The sequence below is a fragment of the Lissotriton vulgaris genome, chromosome 10 (assembly GCF_964263255.1).
Source record: "Lissotriton vulgaris chromosome 10, aLisVul1.2, whole genome shotgun sequence".
NCBI lineage: Eukaryota > Metazoa > Chordata > Amphibia > Caudata > Salamandridae > Lissotriton > Lissotriton vulgaris.
In genome coordinates this window covers 124,357,790-124,383,358 of record NC_141698.1, presented here as the reverse complement: position 1 = coordinate 124,383,358, position 25,569 = coordinate 124,357,790, and the positions used below count along the sequence as shown (strand labels likewise).

At 39.1% G+C, this 25,569-nt stretch overlaps 1 protein-coding gene across 1 annotated transcript in view; it reads left to right on the top strand.

Annotated features, from left to right (window-relative positions):
- Positions 1-25,569, top strand: part of LOC147684818 (cytochrome P450 3A5-like) — a 127,925-nt gene that overhangs the window by 42,087 nt on the left and 60,269 nt on the right. The window contains exons 5-7 of the mRNA XM_086940693.1: positions 10,926-11,039; positions 23,737-23,825; positions 24,306-24,454. Coding sequence (XP_086796819.1) covers positions 10,926-11,039; positions 23,737-23,825; positions 24,306-24,454 — 352 coding nt within the window. The remainder of the gene's footprint in view (positions 1-10,925; positions 11,040-23,736; positions 23,826-24,305; positions 24,455-25,569) is intronic.

Here is a 25,569-nt window from a genome sequence, read left to right as displayed (position 1 = left end):
CAACACAACATGGTCTGAAGGCCTTCTGTTAATTACACTCGACATAGAGTCATTATACACCAGCATTGACCATGGTCAGGGTCTTGAGGCCATCAAGTATTATTTGTCTAAGCGTCCCATCGAATACTATGCACATAGCAAAGTTATTCTTACATTAATTGATTGGTGCTTACACAATAATTTCTTTCTTTTCAATGACACTTTGTATAAGCAACTAAGAGGAGTCGCCATGGAGGCCTGTTTCTCTCCCAGCTACGCATGGTGGGAGGAACAGGTCCTTAGGCGTCTTCACAATGACATATTTGAAAGACATGTTATTGAATACTATCGTTATATTGATGATGTGTTCCTGATATGGCAGAGAACCCAAGAAGAGACATTATCATTTATTGCCACCATCAATAATAACAACATGAATTTAAATTTCACTTCTACGATCAGTTCAGTGCAGATTGATTTCCTTGATGTTAGGCTCCAAGTGAAAAATGGTATACTAAATACTACACTATTTAGGAAACCTACAGCCGGGAACATTACATTACATGCTGCTAGTTCCCACCCTCAACATGTGGTAGCCAGTATACCATACGGGGAGATTTTAAGATTAAAACGCATATGTAGTGATCATGAAGATTTTTTAGCATGTCAAGAAAATATGTGTGCACGTCTTAAAAATCGTGGATATAGCAATAAAGTTATTGCAAAGGCCATTAAGAAAGCTAGTGAACGTCCAAGAAATTCTATGTTCTCTCAGCTTCAATGTGAGAAAGAACCAGCCAATCAGGTTTCTGACAACCCTAGATTTATTACCACCTTTTCTAGGCAAGAAAGGAAGATCAGAACCATTATGACTAAACATTGGCCTATTGTTTTGACCGATGTCATGCTACAAGAAAGATTGCCCAACACACCTTCTATTACTTTTAGGAAGGGCAAATCAATGGGTACTGAACTCGACATTAACTCTCCAGAAACCAGAAAACCAACGGTGTGGCTACACACTAGCAATGGCTTTAGACGTTGCACCTCTTGTCGTGCTTGCAAATTTGGATGTAACAAGACTAGCTATCTAATACCCTTTCAGACATCCCCAGTTCCAATAAGAGGCAGTTACAACTGTAAAACCGAATGTGCTGTTTACGTTTTGACGTGCACGTGCGGGCTAAACTACATTGGTAGTACTAAGCAGCCAGTGCACGTCAGAATATTGCAGCACATAAGGGCAATATTGCATAATGACCCTGCCTATCCTGTAGACAGGCACTTTGCTCAATGTCATAATAAGGACATCAACTGTCTGTCATACTATGTTGTCAGTGCCATTCCTAAATCCAAGAATTGTGGCAACAGAGAGCGTCAACTGCGACAACTTGAAACTAAATTTATATTAGAGTTTGACAGCAAGTGGCCTCAGGGTTTGAACAATACAGAGGATATGCATACTTACCTTTAGGGTCACATTATCATTTACATCTGCCAACTTGTGTTAAAGAGTTTAAAACAGTTGTTCTGCCACTTTAATTTATGATATCTTTATATAACGGCAGTTCCATTGAACAAGTCAGCACCCTTTCCTTGCCTCATCTTGATTACTATTTTACAATGTGTTCATTTTTTAGCAATTAAGCTACTTTTGTATAATTTTATCAATTTTAATGTTTTACCCGGACGGAGTATCTTATTATTGATGAATTGTTATACATGCTTGCTATGAATTTGTATATTGTATTTTATAATATTAATCAAGGTTTTATTATATTTATTGCACTGCACTTCTTTATGCTCATTTGCACATCACTGTCTTTTTTGCACTGTCTGATTAGTCCTTTTAATAGGAATTGTTTGCACTATGCACTTTAATTGAGTACTTGGTTGCTTGGATTTATCCGGTTATTTTCATAACACACAAGATGGGCGTGAATTTATCATGTTACACTGTAACACTGATACAAACATGGATTCATCCAGCTAGAAATGTTTGGTATTTAAATAACTCGACTGCAAAAAAACGCTATAATTTATAAAATTAATGTATGTGCAATACACGAACATTTAGAAATATTTTATAAATCATTTGAATAGCGACTAAAGCATGTATTGATGTCAGGTACAGAAGAAGTACTAGGCATAATATGAGAACATAGTCTTTTTTCAATGCCTTTTAATCTTGTGAATGTCACTGGAATGCAACTCAGGTGTGCACTTTCACCAATTGTATATAAAGAAAAAAATGGCGCAGTTTTAGCTGAATGTGATCAAGGGCTGCATAGCCCGAAATGCGTCGTTGTGAGGGGTGACAAATAAAATACTTCTTGCCTGAAAATACTTGCTGCAGAGGCCTGAGTTTCCTTCTTCGCCAGGTGCTTGTCTGGAAGTGGGGGAATAGTTTTGAATATATATATATATATATATATATATACTAGCAGCCCGTCCCGACGTTGTCCGGGTTCAAAAAGTAAACTGTGTAATCTTATGGGCGAAAGGTCCCTCTAGTTAATGTTACTCGTGTTTCCTTGTTTGTCCTTGCCCCCCGTGAGAATGTTGTTGCTTCTGCCAAGACTATATTTTATGTAGCACTTGGTGATGTTGGCGAGTGAAATATTTGTTTGAGCCCTGAAGTCAAGTTTTCTCCTTAGCGCCGCAATAAGTGGGAGTGTTACAGTGGTAACACAGATAGCGGCGAGTGAATCCGTAGCTTTGTTCTTAGGTTTAGAACGCAAGTACTGTGTTGAATGCTGACTCGCTTAAGGGCCATGCGAAACCCTGTTTTTTTTTATGTATGATATCTCTGTGCCATAAATATTGCAGCTTCAGAACGGCAGAACGCTTACTCGCCTAAGCCGTGAAACGCCATGTAAGCCGCACCACTTTTGCTTGAGGTAATCCTCCTGTGACAAACAGGAGCGTGACCAATGGTGAAATTGTTTATAAAATATTCTTCGCAAGGCTTGCATGTGTTATGAGAGTTATGTGGCGTGATTGGTCGGCTGTGAATACAAGCCGCGCCCTGTCCCTGATGTCAGCGAACAACGGTAACGCCCAGGTCAATGAATCTGCCTCCCCGAAGATGTGTGTGTGAGTGAATATTTTGCGTTTGCAATATGCTGCACTGTGATTATTGCGCGTTTAAAATACGCTGCATTGTGAGCACGAATGGTTGAAATACTCTGCACTGTGAGCACGAATGGTGTGTTTGGTTTTGCACCGTGACGTCTCCTCGCATCTCAATGTTCTCCTCGCACATCTAAAGCCCACAACTTGCCTCTCTGAATGTTAAGGCCCCCATCTCACGGCCACCTCTCCTCACTGTTTGGTTTTGCACCGTGAACTACAATGTTAACGCCTACATGTAACGCCCACAACTTGCCTCTCTGAATGTTAACGCCCACACATAACGCCCAGAAGGGACTAATTTACCACTGATGGCACCCCCCCTTTATAGTGTATATCAGGGGTCTCCAACAGGTCGATCGCGAGCTACTGGTAGCTCGCCGACCCTCTGAGGGTAGCTGGCGCTGGTCTTTAATTATTACGATGTCATTTGCAATTTTATTTTGTATCCCATTGTTTTCTTTAAGAACTTTCAGCCCTTTTTCACAACTAATCTGCCCTTGTCCGCCCTCACACAAGCCAGCTGCTCTGATTGGCTCTAGTAAGTTTAGCTGGGGCGGGGCGGGGCGGGGCGGGGCGGGCTGAAGTACATTACGTTTTTCCTCCTTGTAATCACGAGCCACCTGTGTTTTCCATGCTGGCACCGCGCTTCGGATCATCTTCCACGCTCTTGGGTCTGCCGGAGCAGCTCTGAGGTAAGAGGGGCTCCTGACCCTGAATGAGCCGAGTCGCCGGCTAAAAAGCACTCAGTGCTTGCAAGGCCTTTTGATTTTAGCGTTGTCTGCCACTGCACTTTAGATCTGCCTTCAGTAATAAAGTGCAGTGGCAGGCAACGTTAAAATTAAAAAGTCTTTTCAGGCACTGGGGCCGGGCCGATATTACTGTGGCAGTGGATGTAATAAAATGTAAGGTTCTTGTTGCCTGAAGAACGTTATTTTTTTCCTCGAAGTCACGCGCCAATTGTGTTTTCCATGCTGGCACTGATCATCTTCCATTTTTGGGCCTCTCAGCAGCTGTGAGGAAAGAGAGGCCCCCTGACCCTGAATGAGCCGAGTTGCTGGCTAAAAAGCATTAAGTGCTTGGAAGGCCTTTTAATTTTAGCGTTGTCTGCCACTGCACTTTATAATTAGATGTGCCTCCTTCAATAATAAAGCACAGTGGCACCGATGTTAAAATTCAAAGTCCTTGCATGCACTTTTAATTTGAATGTCAGCTGCCGCTGTGCTTCACTACTGTTAAGGCAACAGTTGGAGCACAATGGCAGCCGATGTTAAAATCAAAGGTCCTTGCCTGCACTGAACTCCTTTCACAGTCATGCAAAGGCAAATATATAGCGCAGTGAAGTAATCACTGAAAGGATTTCATTGATTACTACACTGCGCTATATATTTGTCTTTGCATGACTGTGAAAGCAGTTCAGAGCATGCAAGGACCTTTGATTTTAACATCGGCTGCCACCGTGCTTTAACTTTTGCCTTAACAGTATTGAAGCACAGCGGCAGCTGACATTCAAATTAAAAGTCCTTGCTTGTACTGTGCTGCAGCTAGGGCGGCGCTACCTATGCCACCGGGTGCTAAGGCTGACTCCGTGTGGGGGGTGCCAATATAAATATAGATAACACCTGCTACTGCGTTCCTGGCCTCCAACACCTTTCTACCAACAATAAAAATGTCAAACAGGGTGATGAATGTACTTCTTTGAAACAGAGAGAGAGATCTGTGTGTAATTTGTAAACTTACAATACAAAGGAAGTTTTTACTCACAGTAAGGTAGCACAGAGGGTCAATATGCCTGCTGCAAAGAAGGTGCAGATTGTTGCTAGCTAGCTCTTTGGGTTAAAATCCTAATGTAGAACAGTGAGCAAGTAACTTATCAAAGAGCTGCATGAAAACTGCAAGGTATGGGCTGGCTGGCCTGGGCTGGACCATTATGATTTCCCCCAGTTGTTGCAAAATAGGTTAATTTGGGAAGAAATCAATTCCTATTAGAATCCCCCAACCGTGTTGTTAGGAGTTAGGGGTTTTTAAAAAAATTCTATGTTTCTGTCTCCCCTGACCAAGCACTTTTAAACTATCCTGCATACCAGTATGGATGACTTGTGACTCCTATACCTTCTTGTCCTCTGTCTTATGTAACATTTCACTGATTGATTGTCTTTGTGTAAATCTGTGTCATTTAAAGTGTTCTGACACCTTACGTTCCTGATTTTGAAGCTATTATTAATTGAAAGATCGTACACCGGTTTGCCAACAGCACACATGCAGAGTCTTTTCTTTCAATGTTATTGTGTACAAACAACAGTATGGGCTCTGAAGAAATAGGTTTAACGTCAATGAAACTGGGCGTGGGAGGTCTCTCTGAAAAATGCGCGAGTTGCTTGGGGTTTAGTAGCTCACGACGATTTTCACTGACCAAAAGTAGCTCTCACTACACAAAAGGTTGGAGACCCCTGGTGTATATGGTGTCCATTTATATAGCCTATGTCCATCTCCTGGACCTCCCCTTTCCAATGCTGTATTGGGTGTTGTGATTTGTGGTGTACTTTTCGAGTTTACCTGGCTCAAAGGACACAGTTCTCTCTTTATAATAATAGTATAGATAGATAGATATATAAATGTGTGTGTATAAGTGTGTGTGTGTGAAGAATGAACATGGCTCATTAGATAGTTGTTTGTGAAAAACTTAAGAGGGTCTATGCACAAAAACTATTTTGGAATATATAAAGTAGTACTCCTTTATATGCTCCAAAATGTAATTTACAAACCTGTGGCTGGAGATCTATGCCTCTGGCATAGGATGCAATGGTAAATGCAGGAGGGACAGGAGGGCGTAGTTGGAAAATGGGAATAATTACTACAAAATGGGTTTAGTTACGTTAAATTTGACATTGGGGTGGGGCATGCCAAGACAAAACACAGACCCACATATGAGTAAGAAACTCACAGTTCTAAAAGTACTACTGCTGATAAAACTGGCTGAAATGTACTCCAGCCCAGCTTTTAAACACCACAAATTACCAACCACTGCTATGGCAACAGTCTCACATAGTGATCAATGGAAGAAAACCATAACACGAACATATAGGGACACATATGAAATACATTAAATAACATTTTTAACTAAACTTCGTTTGCAATATTTTAAAGTTTATTATTAAATTTTTTTTTTTTTAAAACCTTTATTCAAAAAAGAAGGAGATACATGCGCAGGCCCACAACCATCATGGCCGGCCGCAAAGACAATCAATGAAAACAGGAGAAACTGAAGCCAAGCAGTAAACAGGATATATCAAATTATACCAAATGTGGTTGTGGGGCTCGCAAACAGGATGTGAGGTTTTCTTTTAAAATTTTAGAGAAAGAGTAGGGGCTGCAACAACAAGGACATCACACCTCACAGGATAGGAACACAAGAAATGCTATTTTTAATGTGCATAATAGCATTTTAATAAAAATGTACTGTAAATAGTTTCCTACCGTTGTAATAAAGTTTAATAGTAACTAAAAACATATATTACTTGAATTCAAGATTGTGGCACATTCAACACAAATTATAATTTTAAAGGGGACTAGAGGTAAACTTAACACTTGATATAATTTGATAAAAAAAATATTTGACATAAAAATTTAAAAACAGCTAAACCAATGTAAAATGTAATGATATGCCATGTTGTGATGCATTGTTCATTGATATGGTGGTAGTCCTAGGTAAATAGGAGTTAGAAAAATGTTGTTTAATATTTTTAACTAAAAATAAATATTGTATTCGATTTAAAATTCCTTTTTTTGAATTCCCTGTTATTTCCACAGACTTGAGCAGAGATCTCCACAAACCGGTTATAGAATCAGTTGTGGTAGTTTCCACTCCCTCATACTTTCGCAATTCTGTCTGAAAAGATATCATCTAAAAATGCCCATATCTTTGGATGCAAACCATTATACGTCGATTGACTATAATTTCAGACCAAAAAATAGTTTTGGTTCAAATAAAAATAATGTATAGACAAATATTTTATAGAACTTTAATGAGGATAACATCTACCGTCTCAGTTAACAAAACCTTCTTGTGAGCGTGCAATTCTTCCATTATTTAAGGTTTCAAGGTGAAGAACCTCTCTATTCAAAGCATACACTATCTTCTTATTGGAAGGGAGTTTAGTCGCATGCTGCCCTCAATAGTGACATTTCCTAGCACACTGCAGAAAGCGTTGATGAATGGCCCCTCATATGAGACCGCAAGCGTGACATATAGAATAGTAATATAGCCCTTTGAGGATTGTTATGAGTGTTTCTTCTGTTCCTTTTCTCAGAAGGTTTGCAGGGCATCTGAGAAAATGGCAACATGAATAGTAAAGCATACTTTAAAAGAACCAAATACTGGTAAAAAGAGAACAAAGGTTACTACTAATATTCTAAAGCGTGCTCACACTGTGGAATAGTTTTGAGTTAAAATGATGTCGAAAGAGTGCCGTTATATAATAACAATATTGCATGAATAAGGTTTACCCATGATGTTAGGCAAACTTCCACTTTCATTTGTTTAATAGGAACTGACATTTTCATTACTTTAGGAGTCAATGAGGTGACTACGTTATTGGAATCATTATTGCTCTTTGCTAATGCCCCCTGTAGAGGCCATTAACCACTGTTAATTGTCTGCCTTGATATTATGAAGGTGCATAATCAAAGGAATGAAAATGAAAATGTGTTAATTCCCAATTACACATGGGCAACAGCTTTGGTACTGCATTAAGGCCACTATAAGTACTCAGCCTATAGCACCACCACAAAAGGCCTCATGGGGGATCAATATCACCACCAATGGCCTCTGAATCACCTTGCAGGTAGAATGCTCAAATAGAAAACTGCAAAAGTTGAAACAAAATCCACTACCTATGTACATAATAGTAAATTTGCACTTCAAATCACTCTGTAAGACTCCAAAAAGAAGGTAAACAGGGTTAATTATAAAGGCTTTGATGATCTTTACAAAACATTTAGAGTAACACTCTAGTCCAAACAAAACATACATTTTAAGCTGCGCTCAGGTCAGTGTTTAGGTGGGTGAAAGAATGGTGTTCAGTTTTATTATCTTTTGGAAAAAAGTTGTTGGTCTTTAATATCAAAAATATTGTGATGTCATGAATATCATGGGACATAAAACTGCAAGTAAGAATATACTTTTGTCGCTTTATTAATAATATTTAAGCATTTAATATTGTCTTATTAAGCTTTAGTGTATAAAATATTGTATTGGGGTTTCATTAAATATTTTATGAGTTTGAGTGTTATAATTTAATATTTTATTGGTAATTTGTAATTATTTTGTTGTATTTTTACATTATTTGGTTTGATAAACTATTTAGAGAAGTATGCTAAATTTATTTATAATATCTTTGTATTTGTTGATGCATTGTTGGATTTGTAGGAGAGTAGGCTGGGAAGTGTAGTCCCATGTATATATGTTAAAATATTTATTACATTGTTATTTCTTTGCTCTTTTATTTTAGTTGGTCGATTGCATTATTAAGTATGTAAATTAATGTATTATTTTAAAATATACTTTTATGTATTTGGTTATTAATTCGTATTTTTAGGGAAATGTTGGTTTGTTTTTAATTTATTATACATTAAATATTTTTGTGGCAGGTTATTGGCATTACATGGGATCAGGGCAGGGAAGGGTTTAAATATTTATATTTTAATTTTTTAATTGGGTAATTTATTTTTAATTGGTTAGTTTAAATATGAAATATAAAATTTGTTAGAATCATTTCAACCAAATATATACGAATATTTGGTTGTTTTAAAATATTCTTAAATGCATTTAGTTTATTCTTTTTTTATTTCTATTTTAATTATATTGTGATTGTGTTTTTTATTTTTGACATATTTAATAGATATTTTACTTTGGAGTGTGGCATTAGTATGGAAGTTGGGTTGGTAAGTGCATATAAATATATTTTACTAATTTTAATTCTTAATTAATAATTAGTGAAATGTATCATGTTTAACCATCAGTCTGTCTCTGAATGTGAGCTTTTACTGTGCGATATTGTTGAAAATCTAATAAAGAAATGAATCACAAAAAAAATAATTGGTCAAGTGGTTTGTTAATGTTGTGAATTAGGTTTTTAAATATTTTAAATTGAATATTCATATTTTATGTTCATTTAGTTTATTTATTTATATTTTTGTTAAGTAGTATTTTTTTACTTTAATGCTCATTTTTACGTTGTGGCGTTAATAGGACGAATGACCGGTGACTGTATACGGTCATGCAGTTTTAAGTTCTGTTTATGCTGATGTATGTTAAGTTTATGTCCTGTTGATGGAAAGTATAATATTTTAACTGTTTTTTTGTAGTTTTTGTTCTCAAAGAGAGACATAATAAGAGTCTATACCCCAAGCTCGCTCTATGCAGGGTTGTGCACGTCTTCAGCAAAATGTATTTATAGATGTAACTAAAAGCAAGCCTGCCATCTTCATTAATAATAAGGCAGCTTACGTGGTTATACAGGTCGATGACTCTAAATGCCATGTTTTCTGCTTTCCTTGGCTACATTTGCTTTTTAAGTACTTAAAAATAGTTGCTTAGAGCCCTTGGGAAAAACGGAAGAAGCCTCCAGAAGCCCACATTAAGTTTTTGCCCCCAGGCTGCGCAAAATATTCAGACAAGTCTTCATTCAGGTGGGAGAAGGAGCATCCTCCACTGTTGCTTCAGCAGATGCGGGGAGTGTGAGCTAGGATGAGGGAGGCAGAGCGCAGGTATCTGGAGGGTTGGTGGAAGTTCAGGCGGTGGTTGATGTATGCTGGTCCTTGGTTGGTTGTGGAGAGCCATGAAGGCTTGCATCAGTATCTTGAATTTGAATTGCCATTTTTTTTGCTGGGGAAGCCAGTGAAAGGTCCTGAGCTGGAGGGTGATGTGAGTCTGCTTGGGGAGGTCAAAGATGTACTACCATTTCATGCATTGCCGCACAGCAGTTGAAGTTGTTGTGCTGCGCTGAGCTGCCTCAGAGGAAGAGAGTAGACCTGCAGCATATTATCAAAGAGATGGCACAGTTCTGCTATCTCTCTGAGCTGGGGCACTTTTGTAATTACAGTCTAGGGCCTGCTTTATGGTCAGGTTAGTTTTCTGCAGAAAGGGGTATCTTTTTGTACAAAAAAATATCCTTGGAGGCTTTTTCCTTTTGTTATGGGCAGAAAGGCAGGTGCACTTTTTTGATGGAAACCTGGGTATACAACTCTATGTAAATATCCGTTTGCATAAAAAAACATAGGACGATGCACAGGAACACCATCCACCACCCATGGATTCAGTCACAGAGGGTGCAGGTAAGTGCGGAGGGGCGATGGGGTGGGACGGGCGTGGCGGGTGGTGAATCGACAGACGATGACGAGGGAAAAGAAACAGTTTTTAAAAACCACTTACCTTGCGCTCATTATGCGGCGACTGCATAAAATGCCTCCATGAGGCATAGTAATGCAAGGCAGGTGCAATGCACTGCATTGCACTATTTTTCTTTTTTATTAGCAACACAAATAAATCTTCTTGTTGCTTTGTGAATACCAAATGAATCGTCCATCAGGTCTGTGTAAAATAAGTCAAGTAAGTAAAATCTTTGTTAATCTGAGATTCTGTGTCCAAAATGCTTGTTACTTGCATAACCAAACCCTATTAAATATGTCCCAATAGTTATATTCAGCTATTTTGTTGGGATTTCTAAAATTCAGCATTGTGTTAGAACTTTAGTAAATGACTAATCTTAACCATATTAAATATGTACTGGGATTTATATTTTGTTTTCATTCAGAACTTTGGCTTAAATGGACCCCTGGAATCTGCACTCACTATTGCCAAGGATGAACAATGGAAGAGGATTCGTACGGTGCTTTCCCCAACATTCACAAGTGGAAAATTGAAAGAGGTGATTTATTCTCTTTTCCTGACTGCACTTCTATTTATTTATTTTAATCCATCCATATTTCATATGAACTCCACAATGAAAAAATAGAATTTGATTTTTATAACTTTGGCTACCCTCAAAAGACATCAAAATAATTTGTCTAAATATACCAGTTGTAGAGAGATTTGAATTTTTGTATTAACATTGGTTCAATTTGCCTGGACATCTAAAAGCGCTGACTCTTTAAAGATTGAGACAACCATTATAACAGTGCATTGTTGATGGTCAGAATCAGTAGCCCTCTTCATCAATCGAAACTATGCATTGCAAAACTTGTTGTGGTGTTTTGACTTATTTTGCCAAGCATGTTGTATATTTGCCAAGAGTTTTAAGGAGAAGCAAAAGTGTGTCTATACAGAAAGGCATTTAGGAAAACACTGGAAGGAGTTTATTGACAGAGTTAAATATGTGTGCTTTTGGTAAAATAGTGTCATTCCTTTCAAACAAATTTTAGGAACATCCATCTCCCCCCCTCAAATTAAGTCATTACTGATTATGCGCTGAATTAAGATATACTCAATCATGATTATTTATGTGCAGATCCAAGGCCCCAGAAGAAAATTCTAATTAAAAATAGAAGATTATGAACTCTGCCATGGTCGAACATCTGTAAGGCCATGTTCCGAGTTCCAGTCGCCTTGAGTAGTCACTGGGCGGTATCTGTGATGCATACATTGTTTATCATGGTTGTTCCAGGACCACTATACTACAACAGCACAACTGTTTAATCAAGTTACTCCAGTTGAACAGTTGGCTTTTCCGGGGTAGCTAGTGGCACAGTCAAGGCTTGCTAAGGATTCCGGAGAGGATGTGGAGCTCAGATACTGCGTGACACAGGTGGTTGCACTCAATGAACTCAATATCCAGTCACAGCTATCTCACTGGCAACTTATAGGACCTTTTTACATTTTGTAAATTATGGTAGCTAAAATAATGAAGTTCATAAAAACCAGAAGGTCCTCGGTAAAGGTTCTCCACATTTTTCTATAGTAGTAGCTAATTATGTTTAATGGTGATCACTACTAGCATGTATTATTTGTGATGTTAGTTTTATAATATTAACCATCACCCGGCAAAATTACATTGATGGCCATTTCATTAGGATTAACAGCTTTAATGCTTTGGAGTTTGTAGCTTTGTTTCTTATTTAGTGCAAACTTGGTCCAAGGGCATTAGAGGACTTTACATGAGCATACAAGTATTTTACATAAGGTCAGATCATTTTATTAAGGCAAATAGAAACTTACCGCCCGATTATAATGCAGTTAGGAAAGCATTCCCACCTAGGGCCCGATTACGATGCAGTTAGGAAGGCCTCCTAACTTCTGTAGCTCCTTCCAAATCGGATCGGGAACGTGTCTGCTCAACCGAAGGCCTGATAACGATGCGGTTAGGAACACAGGCTCCCATTGATGTCAATGGCAGTCCAACCAAATCGTATCTGGAAGCATCCAGGTGAATCGTACTCGGTCGGTCAGATTCTCCCAATCCAACTGGGTCAGAAACCATTTCCAAACCGATTCGGTTGGGAAAATTTCCTAACCGAATCGTAATCAGGCCCTAAGCGATTTACACATGGTCAGATTTTTATAGGGCATCGAGAGATTAAGTGAGTTGCTCATGATCACTAGATGTTGAGCCGACGCCAGGGCAAAACATAGTGCAATATTGCTCATGTTTTGAATGTATTTTATTGTCTTATAAACAAACAAAAAAAATAATAAAGGAGGAGATACTTTTTACAAAAAACAGGACGTATAGTTTTGTATGAATGTGTGTGAACGGATGTGAAATCAACAGTTTGGAAAACTTAAATAACAGACTAACTATTGCAAAGGGGGACATATAATTTTGCCCAGTTCCAAAGTTGGCAGCTCTGGTTGGTAGGCCACGTCTCCTGCCCAAGATTGAATAATGGGGAATGCATATTCAAGAATAATCATATAGCAGCACTGCCACAAGGCAAGAAGGAAATATCAGCAGTGGTAGATCTCCTCAAATCAGGGTTAATTATAATTCAACTATCAGCTGTAAATATGTTATGTTATGTTATGTTATGTTACTGATATTTATATAGCGCTCAGCTTCCCCAGCTAAGGGGCGTCCCGGTGCTGTATCAAACCAGCAGGGAGGACGGTAGCCACTGACATTCGGGCAAACCCAAAAATACAGAGTGCCTAGTCTAAAGGAAAGAGGTAAGTCTTAATGGCTTTCCTAAATGTCAGCAGATCATTTAATCCACGTAGCCAGGACGGCAAGCGATTCCATAGTTTAGCAGCCATGTAGCGGAAGGAGCGTCCGCCCATCCTAGAGCGTTTCACCTGTGGAACCGCTACCAGGTTCTGGCCTTCTGACCTCAGGGCACGTGAGGGGACATAAGGAGTGAGTAGCGATATATTTTAGAAATTCAACAGTTTTGTTTCTTAGCAGCAGATTTAAAATTTCTGAAAATAAACCCATTCAATGAACTAAATAAAGTTAGTTTCTGAAAAAAAAGACACTTTTTGCCTCAACATACTAGTTTCCTTTTATAATAAACACGTTTGTTTTTTAACATCAGCTTGTTTCCATCTGAAACTTACATGTTCAATTGCTTCACACAGACAGCTCTGATTCACATGCTTATGTATTACTTCATATGGGAAGTATGTCACTAGTTAAGCAAAGTATGGCAATAACGTTTCAATGTAGACACCATTAGGTCAGCAGTGGACTCAAAAATGACAAGGATGTCAACAGTTTGTGAACCGGAGCTGAATGGCAGAATCATGACTCTGCAAGGGCTGAACACTACAATTCCAAGGATGCATATGTTACATATAAAAATAGCCAACATGATGCCAAGAGTATCCCCTATTTCTCCAATGGTGGTACAATTAGGACAGAGAACTCACATTATGCATATGATTCCAAAAGTGCCAGGAGTGGCCAGTTATCCTATTCCAGGGGTTGCCACGAATAAGCTAATGATGTCCACTATATGACATGAATGGCCAAATTATTCCATGCCCTTCATTTCTTCAGAACTGGATGCCTCAAATGCAAGGAAGATGACAAATATATGAAGAATAGCCATTGTTATGTCAGAATTGACCACCATTATGGCTAGGAATGTGAGCTATCTAAATGTGCTCCATTGCAAGAGATGTGGCCATGGCTAGGGCAACAAAGTGCAAATAATTTAAAGCAAAATATTTAATCCATGACCAATCTTTATGCAAAGGTTGGACACCAACAGCTTGCCATCATTACTACAAGTGAGGATAGACCTCTTTAAAAATACACTTGATTGTGACATTGTATAGCAGTACATAGTCCACTTCTGTTCTCAGAAACCAGCTAACCTCCAATTACCTGGACTGTATCTTTGCCGTTGACCCTGTACATCACTTATCCGCATTTCATCTATGTTTGTGCAATACAACTACCACATCCATGCATACTCAGACATATATAACATACAAACATACATACCAGGAATGGCCAGGATTGTGGTTGAGATGATCCCTCGTATGCCAGATGGACAACCAGATGTCAGGTGCCAAAAAGGGACACTGTCTGACATAGAGAATCCACACTTGATCACACAACTTCCACACACACATATATCCCGCTATGCCAAGCTGATTATGTCTGTACAAGTCTCAGCTCATACTCTGCTATTGCTCTCCTTCACCACTGAGCTGCATCAAATTGAGCTCACACACCTCTATCCTTGCTCCTCCAGTCCTCAACTCAAGCTGATTCAGATATTCCTGGCATTCTTCTTTTCTGGCGCCATTCTTTCACATGTATACACTAACTGAAAGCATGAAAATTGGCTGTGTGCATTGCTGTAATTTACACTGCGTGTGTGACCATTGGACCTTATCTTCGCTTTGGCTGCCACCCACTCTAAGAGTCTGAGGCTGAATGGAGCTGTATCCTACATATTGAAGGAGGAAGCACCACTGAACTCCAGATTCTCTGAAGGACATACTGGATAACTTGATGAATACACCTGCCTACCTGGGAACAATAAATAACCCTAAACACTATTTTAATGTGTTCACTTTAATCTCCTATTCCAAATTAACACAGGCCTTATGATCAATCTTAGTTTATAGGAAAGAGTTTAGATATTCACAGAAAACTTTATAAACTCTCACATTTACAATAATAGTAATAACAACAAATATGTTTATTGTATATTAATTAAAATCATTAAAATAAAACTCACTTAAAACAATGTACCATTAGCACAGTTCAACACAATTCAAACGTCAAATGATTTGAGTCAGGGCTGCCCTTATTGCAGGAAGTAAAATGATAGTTAGCCAAACTCCACAACCCTGCCAATTGTTTATGGTGCACATTCAACTTAATAAGTGTATTATGGTACCATTGCCCTGCTGGGGCATATGTTAGATGTAATGTAAATTCTCAAGAACAACAAAATTGTGAATTTTGTGTAACAGCTACCTAACATGTGCAAAAGTGCATTTTTGGCTTTGTGGACTCAATTGTGATGACAATATGTGTATAAATCATATTATTTTACTCACCAGCTGCACATCAGTGCCAATCAGACAGTGCTGGATCCCTTGCTCAACTCTTATAAACTCACGATTTCGAAGTGTATTTATTTATTTTATTTATTTTGAAAGTTTTATATAGCGCGAACAGGATCTTTGCAGATATCAGAGCGCTTTACACGGCTGGGAATGCCAGCAAGAGAGTGGGGTTACACATAAGTAGTACAGCACATCAATAATACAAATATAACAATTAAATGTGTGCATAGATAGTCAGTAGCATCAATAATACAGGTGGGATACATAGTCATAGAGTTCGAACAGCGAGTTAAATGTGTGCGTAGATAGTTAGTAGCGACAATAATTCAGGTGAAATACATAGTCATAGAGTTCGAACAGAGTGATACAGTGTAGGTTTTAGAAACCTTTTGCACTCATTCAGTAGTGCAGGTCAGATACATAACAATTGAGATGTTAATTCTGGATTTGCTCCACAAAGTCTGCAGCATCAACATGTACATTTGATCAGTTTAATGCACTGCTGTCTTAAAGTTAGAGGTAAGTAAACTATGTAAAGTTCCTTCCTTTTTTTCTCACCTTCGTTATTTATTTTTTTGACAGAGAGATGAGACAGAAATATGATTCACACAATCGATGAAGAATAGGTTACTCAAAAACAATAAATAGCAACACACTTAAATAGTAGATATCAATGAAACTTTACAATTAGGGATACAGAAATTGTTCCCACATCTTATCAATTTTGTTACTGGTTCCAATTCTAGCCAAAACATGCTTGTCTGAACTGTATATTTTTCCTAACCACTCTGAAAAAAATTCGAATTGTGTTTCCCATTTTTGAATGATGAAACATCTGGCTAGTAACATTGAAATATAAATTGTCTTGATCCCCTATTTGTTAGACATATTCACTGTGATTTGTATACAAGTAAAGCTATCTTAGGATCTCTTGAAGTACTAGGATTGATTTCAAAATACCGAAACATATCTTCTCAGAATTGTGCAGGCAAAGAACAAGATCATACTATATGAAGCCAGTTTTCTATTTCTCCAGAAGAGCAACTGAAACACTGGGGGTTAGTAGTTTGATAAATCTTTTTTAAAAAAGGAAGCATTTGATAAATCAAGTTCAACTCATTGATCTTTTTCCACATGTTGAATGTCATGATAATATGCATGTCAATTTCCCATTTCTGTATGATTTTTAAAAAGGAACACCAGGTGGGTTTTTTTAGGAGTCACATGATCCTATACTATTATTTTCTATTACATTGAAGGCCACATCGTCACCCACATTCAAATAAATAAAGTCTATTTTAGCCAAAAAATTATGAATACAATCATACAACCACATGACCAGATCTTACAACCTCTTGCTTATGGTTCTATGAGGGAACATGTCTATGGTTCTATGAAGGAACATGTCTTCTAATCAAACACAATCTTGCCATCCGAATACTTTAATTTTGGAGAGAAGATAGTCAAGTCAAGTCAAGTCAGAAAATTTATATAGCGCGCTACATACCCAGAGGGTCTCAAGGCGCTTGAAGAGGGGTGGGGAATTATTGGTCAAATATCCACGTTTTAAGTTGCTTTCTGAATGCTAGGTGGTTCTGAGTAAGGCGAAGGTGAGTGGGAAGTGAGTTCCAGGTTTTAGCTGCCAGGTAGGAGAAGGATCTACCTCCCATGGTGGTTTTGTTGATGCGAGGTACAGTGGCCAGGGCTTGGTTGGATGATCGTAGCTGGCGTGAGGGGGTGTAGAAGGACAGTCGTGTGTTGAGGCATTCTGGTCCGATTTCGTAGAGTGCTTTGTGTGCGTGGGTTAGGAGCCGGAAAGTGATCCTCTTATTGACGGGGAGCCAGTGGAGGTTTTTCAGGTGACCAGAGATGTGTTCTTTGCGCCGGATGTCTAATATGAGCCTGGCTGAAGCGTTCTGGATTCGTTGGAGTTTTTTCTGGAGTTTAGCGGTAGTACCGGCGTAGAGGGTGTTTCCGTAGTCCAGTCGGCTCGTGACTAGAGCGTGAGTGACCGTTTTCCTAGTTTCGGTGGGGATCCAACGAAAAGTTTTTTTGAGCATGCGAAGAATGTTGAAGCAGGATGAAGAGATGGCGTTGACTTGTCTATCCATTGAAAGTGAGGAATCCAGGATGACGCCCAGGTTCCGTGCGTGGTCCGTCGGGATGGGTGCTTTTCCAAGGGCTTCTGGCCACCAAGAGTCGTCCCAGGCAGAGGGGGAGGTGCCTAAGATAAGGACTTCTGTTTTATCTACTGCTCATTCACTATTAACTTCTAACCCAGATGTAGAATTAACATATGCAATAGAAAAATATTTAAATAAAGGTTCATTGCTCTTTAGAAACTATTGTAATAACATGTTTTTTAAAGTGACACAGGAAATTTTTAAATATTACCAAATCTACCATAGCAGAGCATTTGATACTGGAAGATTTATTTCCCCAAATGGCAGTTGAAAACATTCCTTTGATTTAAAAAAAAACATTTGTCTAACATACAAGGAGCACTTTATAACACAAAATAAAAAAAATGGTAAAACCACCATTTTGATTGAAGCTCCTTGTCCCATAAATGTTATAATGGGGGACAGCATCGCTGAAATTTGGACTGAACCTGTTTTTAATCAAAGGTACACAATTACGTAATATGAATCTGCTATATCTGAAGAAGCATATATCATTAAGTAGCATTTGTGATTAGCATTATGTGCTTTTGGAATTTCATCATGAATGACTTTGGAGGAGCAATTAAAATGAACAGTATCTGTCTCTTGCTGATTCATTTATAACCGCATAATTCTTGAAACATGAAAAACCTTAAGCACATGAATAAAATTGATTCTTTCGAGTTTCAAAAATAGAAACACATCATCTGCGTAAAGCTTGTTCTTTGATAAATTATGTATTATAGGAACTATGGGGATCATTACGATGGCGGTCGGCTTTTAGTCTGACTGCCATCGCTGCGGAAGTGGGAGCGACTGCCTACGAGGCAGCATACACACCTACCGCATTACGATGCGACCGCCACATTGCGAAGGGTGCTGCTGGCTGCAGCACTTGCCGCAATTGAATTAGGGCACTGTTTACATTTCCCTGCACTAAGTGGCAGGCACCATGCGATGCCTGCCACATGGTGCATGGAAATGTAGGGGAGCATCATAGGTGCCCACCAACCCCCAAGAGAAAGTGCCCAGGCTGAAGGGGGGCCCACTACAGGCCCCCAAGTTCCCTTTCCGCCAACTTGTTCCTTGTGGGTTAACTGCCATGAACAGGTAGGCGGTAAGGGATATCATGACCCCAACGGCGGTGTCTGCAAGGCACCGCCCTAATGCTGGGCAATGTTGCTGTTCTGACAGGTGGTCGGAAAAGGACCGCTTGTCGGAACCCTGGTGGTCTTTCCAACCGCCACGCTTTCCCAACACTTCCACCCACCATCATGATGATGGCGAACTCCATCATAATCAAACTCCGACCGCCATCGTAATGGGCCCCTTCCTGTTTTGAGGAGCGAATGCAGTTTACCCAAAACCATTGATCTTCATTATCTTCCCGTCAATTTTATAGTTCTAGATCTCAGGTTTTGGAGAAAAAATTTGCTTTGTCTCAATCTTTGGAATCAGGGCCTGATTTAGAGTCTGGTGGGCATGGTACTCCACCACAAATGTGGTGGAGTACTCTGTCTGCCAAACAGGTTCCCACCTGCTGTATTTTGAATCGAACAGACCATCATGTCCTAATGGCAGTGCCCCCAATGACCCTACTGTTGGAAACTCTCCGCCAACAACGCAACAGAGTTGGGATCATCAGTGTAGGTGCATCAGACCATCTGCACTCTTTAAAGTGTTTGGTGAACCAAACTGAAATACATTATAGTGATCCCCCCACACTCTGGGACAAAATTCCTTTCTTGTTTTTCAAAAACAAACTGCCACTTTGTGAGTTTGTTTTTGAAAAACTGCCTGAAACATGGCAGGTCCTCACCAAACTATCAGTGCCTTCAGAGGAGTCGCCATGACAGCGGCTCCTATGAAGGCACAAAGATCTCCGCAGGGCCAATGGAGATCTCAAAATCTGGTGGGTGGTAGTCCACACCCTCATAGACAGCAGGTTACCAACCAAAGTATACATCAGGCCCCAAGATTTTACCATAATGAAATGATACAATATGTTATAAGGAATATGAGTTTCTTGTCAAAGGATAAATGTGAGATTTTTCAATAAAATCCAGGCTTCAACATCCAAACACTTTTATCCATTATTAAGACCATTTGCTAAAGGAAACACTTCTTAAACCATACATGTTCTAAATAATTTCCTGTCATTTTCTGTGTTAAATTAAGTAAGGGCAGATAATAAAGTGCATAAATCAAATAGCAAAATGCTTAAATTGTAAACAGTCAGTATCAAGCCCACATTATCTTGACAGAAATAAAAGTGCCACAATCTAACACTAAAATGCATTAATGCAAAGTACTATTTAATTTTAATTACTCCAGAATAATGTGCCTAATTTCTTCCTAAGTTTCTGGATGCCAAAAGAGAATCCTGTACTGTTTAGCTAGCCAGGTGTTTATTCATTCACCCTGCCACCCTCCTCCCCACCATGCATTGGGAGATCCTAACTCCTAGTACAGATCATATGGCAATCATATTGATCCTATAGAGAACACATTACCTGAACTTTTACTGCTCCAAAAATTTAAAAACATAGTACATGATTTTTTGGAACTTAATTCCTGCAAAGGTTGTTGTGTAGACTTAAGTTGGCAAATGACTGCAATTTGTCATCATAAATCAACTGAGCTAGATTGCTGAAACAAGGCAGCTTTAATACCTAAGGCTTGAAATTGAGGAATAATTTGTCTGAACCTATTTCACCTCAAGACTGAATCTTAAATCCTATCTATAAAACCACGCTATTCTTTGGTGTTCAACATTTTACTTGATAATGATTTAGTCAGGATTCTCTTGTTTATTCTGAAATCTGTCAAATTTTCAAAATGAGGAAACGTGGATTGTATATTCTAATTCACAGAGTTGTAATGTACATCTATTACTGTTACAACTCTGTCAAAATCAGCTAAAATATGCTCTCCAATGAATTTATGAATTTGATTACTTTGTAGTAATTTTGTAGTTTGATTAGTTTGTTCATTGTGATGACATTTTAGTTATTTTATTTACATACAAGAACATCTGTAAAAAGAAGAATTGACCTCCTTTGATGATTTGCAAGTTCTCCTTGCTTTGCTTTGGGCACTTAGATGTATTACTCATAGTTCTAAATAGAAAATTGCTGCTGATTTTGACTATCCTCTGGGTCAGAGACCCACTGCTAGAGTTTCTCCATTCATTTAGAAAACCAGGCAAATCTCTGAATCAGTCTTTCTAACTGCTCCTTAATACATGTTATAGATTGAGTGTGCCTGCTTGATCTTTTGGAGTTTGTTTGAAAATGTATTGAGAATATGTGCAGTGGGTAAGCCTAGCAGAGACATGATTTCTTGCCCTTTGATAAAAGTAGAGACGGTATTTGTAATTTTTGGGATGCATCTTATAATGTCAGCCATCAGAGTTAACAGATCCTTCAAACTGTGAAGCCTCAAACTTAAGATCAGCATCATGCGCTTCCAAGCACACAAGAGTGCTATCAGATTGTATTATTGTTTTCCTCCTTCCCCAACCTGCTTATTGAATAGTCAGAGTCGTGAATGCTACCTTCTTAGTTGGACATCAAAGCATGATTGTGAGGCTGAAACAGAGGGTATAAATCACGAGGTGCTGCTCTCCTTACAATATTTGCGTGGATAAAACCAATGGACTCAAATATTTGTTTAGAAGAGTCAACTGTTAATTCATGAGTTCCAATCACAGCAGCTCGATCAGGGAGATTTGCTTCTCTTTCCTTTACCTTATTTTGGGTAAAAATTGTGGACTCCAGGTTAAACTCTGTACTAAGCTCATAATGAATCTGTGTCTGAGATTGAGGAATTGCAGTATTCAGGGGGGAATATCGTTTGCTTACAACTGGATGGGTCCTTTATCTCCAGAGTGGAGTTGCCACCATTAGGAGGGGGTAGTTAATCTTTATCTCCTGAAACTTGTACTATGGGAAATTTCAACATTTGACCTTCTGGCTGCTTTCTGGAACAAAGCAGTAAGTTATTTTTCATTTCACTGGGGGGCATTCTTGTGGAGACTGACTTAATTAAGTCTCACATTAAACTGCTTTTCCTCTTGTATGAGTATATGCCTCTGGAAGGGAGAAGGATGGATCTTGTATTTAATGATAGATTCAACAACAATGCTTTGACAGTACCAACACCAGAGTAAACTCCTCTTCCTGAGTGGGATGTAACTAACTAAGTGCAATACTGATCGCTCCATCCCGACCACCAATCAAGACATTATGCAGGATCTCAAAGAAGCGACCGTAGGCAGTCCCATACTTAAAGAACTTGTCTCACTTTTCATTCACTTCAGAAAAAAGCCCCCATGACTTTATGGAAAGATATCACAAGGCACTCTACAGTGTGTGATTGGCAGATACTCTATCATTCATAGTTCTCAAAAGCAACCTCTCTAGTACTAACCTCCATTTCAAAGCTCCTAACAAGGAGAGGGTTTTTTGACATTAGCTCCCTCCAATGTTGAGGATGAAAACGCTGTTGCTGCATTAGATTCAGCCAACTTGGATCTGAAGGCCGCCAGCACAAGCTTCACTGATGGCGCTAACAGGATACTTCAGCCCCACTAATTTAAGTATGCTTTCCTAAGTTCATTTAATTAAAGAGCTTCTCATCAAAGAAGTACTCATGACCCTTTACCTTGATAACATTTTTATACTGATACATGCACACCATATTTTTCCAAAAAGTTGCATTACTAAGCTGATCAACAATTCTTTTGTAATTTATGGGCAAAAAAAGAGCACCATGGGTTCTTTACATTGTCATGGCCAAAGGATTTACTTAAGAGTACCGGGTAAAGTTCTGAGTAATTTAAAACAAATATTGATACATATTTAATCCAACAAATAAGCCACCACCTACTTTAATAGAGACACATGTATTCCAGTGAAGTTCTGTGTAAGGGAACAACCCAGAGCCCACAGTACATAAGGTACTGGTCACAAAAGGTATTTGACAACAGAGTGCTATAGCTGTAAATTCGACCTAAACAGTTAAGAAAAGCCAATAAAACGTAATGCATTCAAGGGCCTTTTCATTGAAGCAAAGCTGTGTCTCTTTGAATATTCTTTGTTAAAATCAGCATTTTGACATTCATGTTTATCTCTGTTTCCTTTTATAATGTATGCTACCTGATTTTCTTTTCACTTTGATTGAATATGATTTTAGTTGATTTCTAGACTCCATTTCAGGAGAGACGCATTCAATCCAGTGAATTAGAACATAGCGGGGTCCTTATCGCAGCTATAGTTTCCTAGTAGGGTGTCCTACTTTTGTGTTTCCAGATGTCACCAGATTCCACTTTTTTTCCAAGGATTCAAACATCCCATTTCCATCTTTGATTCGTGTAGAACTCCTTTGTCTACATATCTTTGCACTACCCCAAAAACCTTGGCACAAACCCACCCACACACAAACACTGTTGCTCAAGTTGTTTCAAGGGAGAAAAGGCAATTTAATTCTGTTTGTTTTTTGGAGAGCTGACTCGTTTTCCCTCAGAAGCAAAGTGTGCTGCTGAGAGGGCAAATGCTCCTTTTTTTTCCCAAATCATCTAAGACTTTTACTTTTGCACACCTAGCTGTTTAACATAATAACAAACAGCAGTTGCACAGTTCAGACTCACCACTTTGTCCGTAACTTTTCTAGGGCATTGTACTATTTTCTCCTCCACACAAGCAGCAGTGTCCTCCTTTGTATGCCAGCTAAATCAAATTGCCCTCTATAAACTGCTTTAAAGTATTCACCTCCTAAAAGCTACCAGACTTGATATGTGTAAACAAAAGGAAACTTGTTTATATTCTAGACTAGAAATACTTGTTGCATGCAAACTTGCCATCATTGACAATATGTACCTGGCGAAAATGGGACATAGTGGACTAATAAAGCACTTCCACACTGGTATTCCTGTCATTTCAGATGTTTCCTATCATTAAACAATGTGGGGACGTTTTGAGGCAGAATATCGAAAAGAAAATAGAAAAAGATGAACCTGTGAATATGAAGGAGTGAGTATGCCTATGGTGCAACACTTGGTTAAGTCGGGTTTGTATGGGGTTAATGAGGGGGACAGCTCCTCACGTGTTTTCTTTTCTTTTTGGCAGTGTTATATAGTGCAAACTTTGCTCAATGGCATTAGAGAGATTTATTGTGGGAACAAGAGTGCATTATACAAACCATTTTCTTATTTTTTAGGCACAAGGAGATTAAGGTATATACCCAGAATCACATGATGTCGAGGTGATGCTGATGATATTTTCTATGTAGGCAGAGCAATACTATTAATTTGTAATCAGGTTCACATAGAACAGCATATCTAGTGCTTTTATGAATCCATCCTGAAATATTATTTATTTCTACAGTGGATGACATATCTTATGCTCTGTAGTTCACTTTGAGATCATCGGTAGTAACCCCAAAATACAAGCATGATTTGTCATCATTAAAATAGTTTAGAAATCCATTGAACTCTCCCATTCTCTTCTCAGCGTCTTTGGAGCATACAGCTTGGATGTAACCACAAGCACCGCCTTCAGTGTGAATATTGACTCGCTAAACAACCCCAATGACCCCTTCGTCATACACATCAAGAAAGTGCTGAAAATTGGCTTTCTTAACCTGGCTATCCTGATTGCAGGTAGGAAAGCATCAATGTTCTAACTTCTCCGTCATTGATACTATCCTCAAAGAACCTTTGCTCTCCTCTCTTTGGTTTTAGAAAACATTTGCATAGGGTGTTCACCTGTACACCGTCTGTGCTGGTGCACCCCTGGTGATGTGTCTATGCTGGTGGTTCTTTTGCAATATGGACAAACAAAACATCTATGTGTCCTCATGTAACGCAGTCTCCTTGGGAGCACAAATCCTGAGCGCTCTGGCCAATCTTGATACTGCTCTCATGAATGAGCATCAGTATTGGCTGCAGGGGATTCTATGGGGGTCATTAGGATGGTGGACGGACTGCCAATGCCAAGAAGGAATGTTGTGCACTTCCATGCACAACGTGGCAGGCATGGCGCGGTGCCTGCCATGTTGTGCATGGAACTGCACATCATAACAGAATAGGGAACTCACTCCCACCCGCCATTAGAATAATACCGTCTCTAGCCCACTTCAAAAAGGAGACCAAATCTTTCCTATGGGCAAATTCCTCTCCTAAAGATCACGCTACATTCCCCGCAACCTGCCTTTACCTATGATCATGGCACTATTCCATGGCTGCCTTCCCCTATATTACCCACCCTGCACGTTGAACAATCGTTCAGGGTGATGAGACTGCTTTTTTAGTTTTACTGCATCGTTTTTGTTCCTATCCCTTAGAGTAGTCGAATGTTATGACTGTTTTACTATATATTGTTTCTATTTGTTTCCTTATCCCTGGACTCTCCCTCCGCCTTTGTTCTGTATCCAACCTGATACTTCTGTAAAGCGCTCTGATACCCTCACAGGTCTGGTTTGCGCTCTATAAAACACTCAATAAATAAAACAAAATAAATAAATAAATAAAAACTGCCATAGGTACCCCCATGTGCACCCCCCACCCCCAGAATCCCTGGAGACCCGCTACGGGCCCCCAATTGCGTGAACCGCCTGTCTTCCCGTGGCGGCGTTGCCGCCATGGAAAGGCATGTCCCCGCAGACATGCTAATATGGATGGCGGTGTCTCCCAGACACCGCCACCATGTTACACCGCCACTATGTTAGCAGCTTTACCGCCCGGTCGACTCTTCGACCGGGCCGAAAACCGGCAGA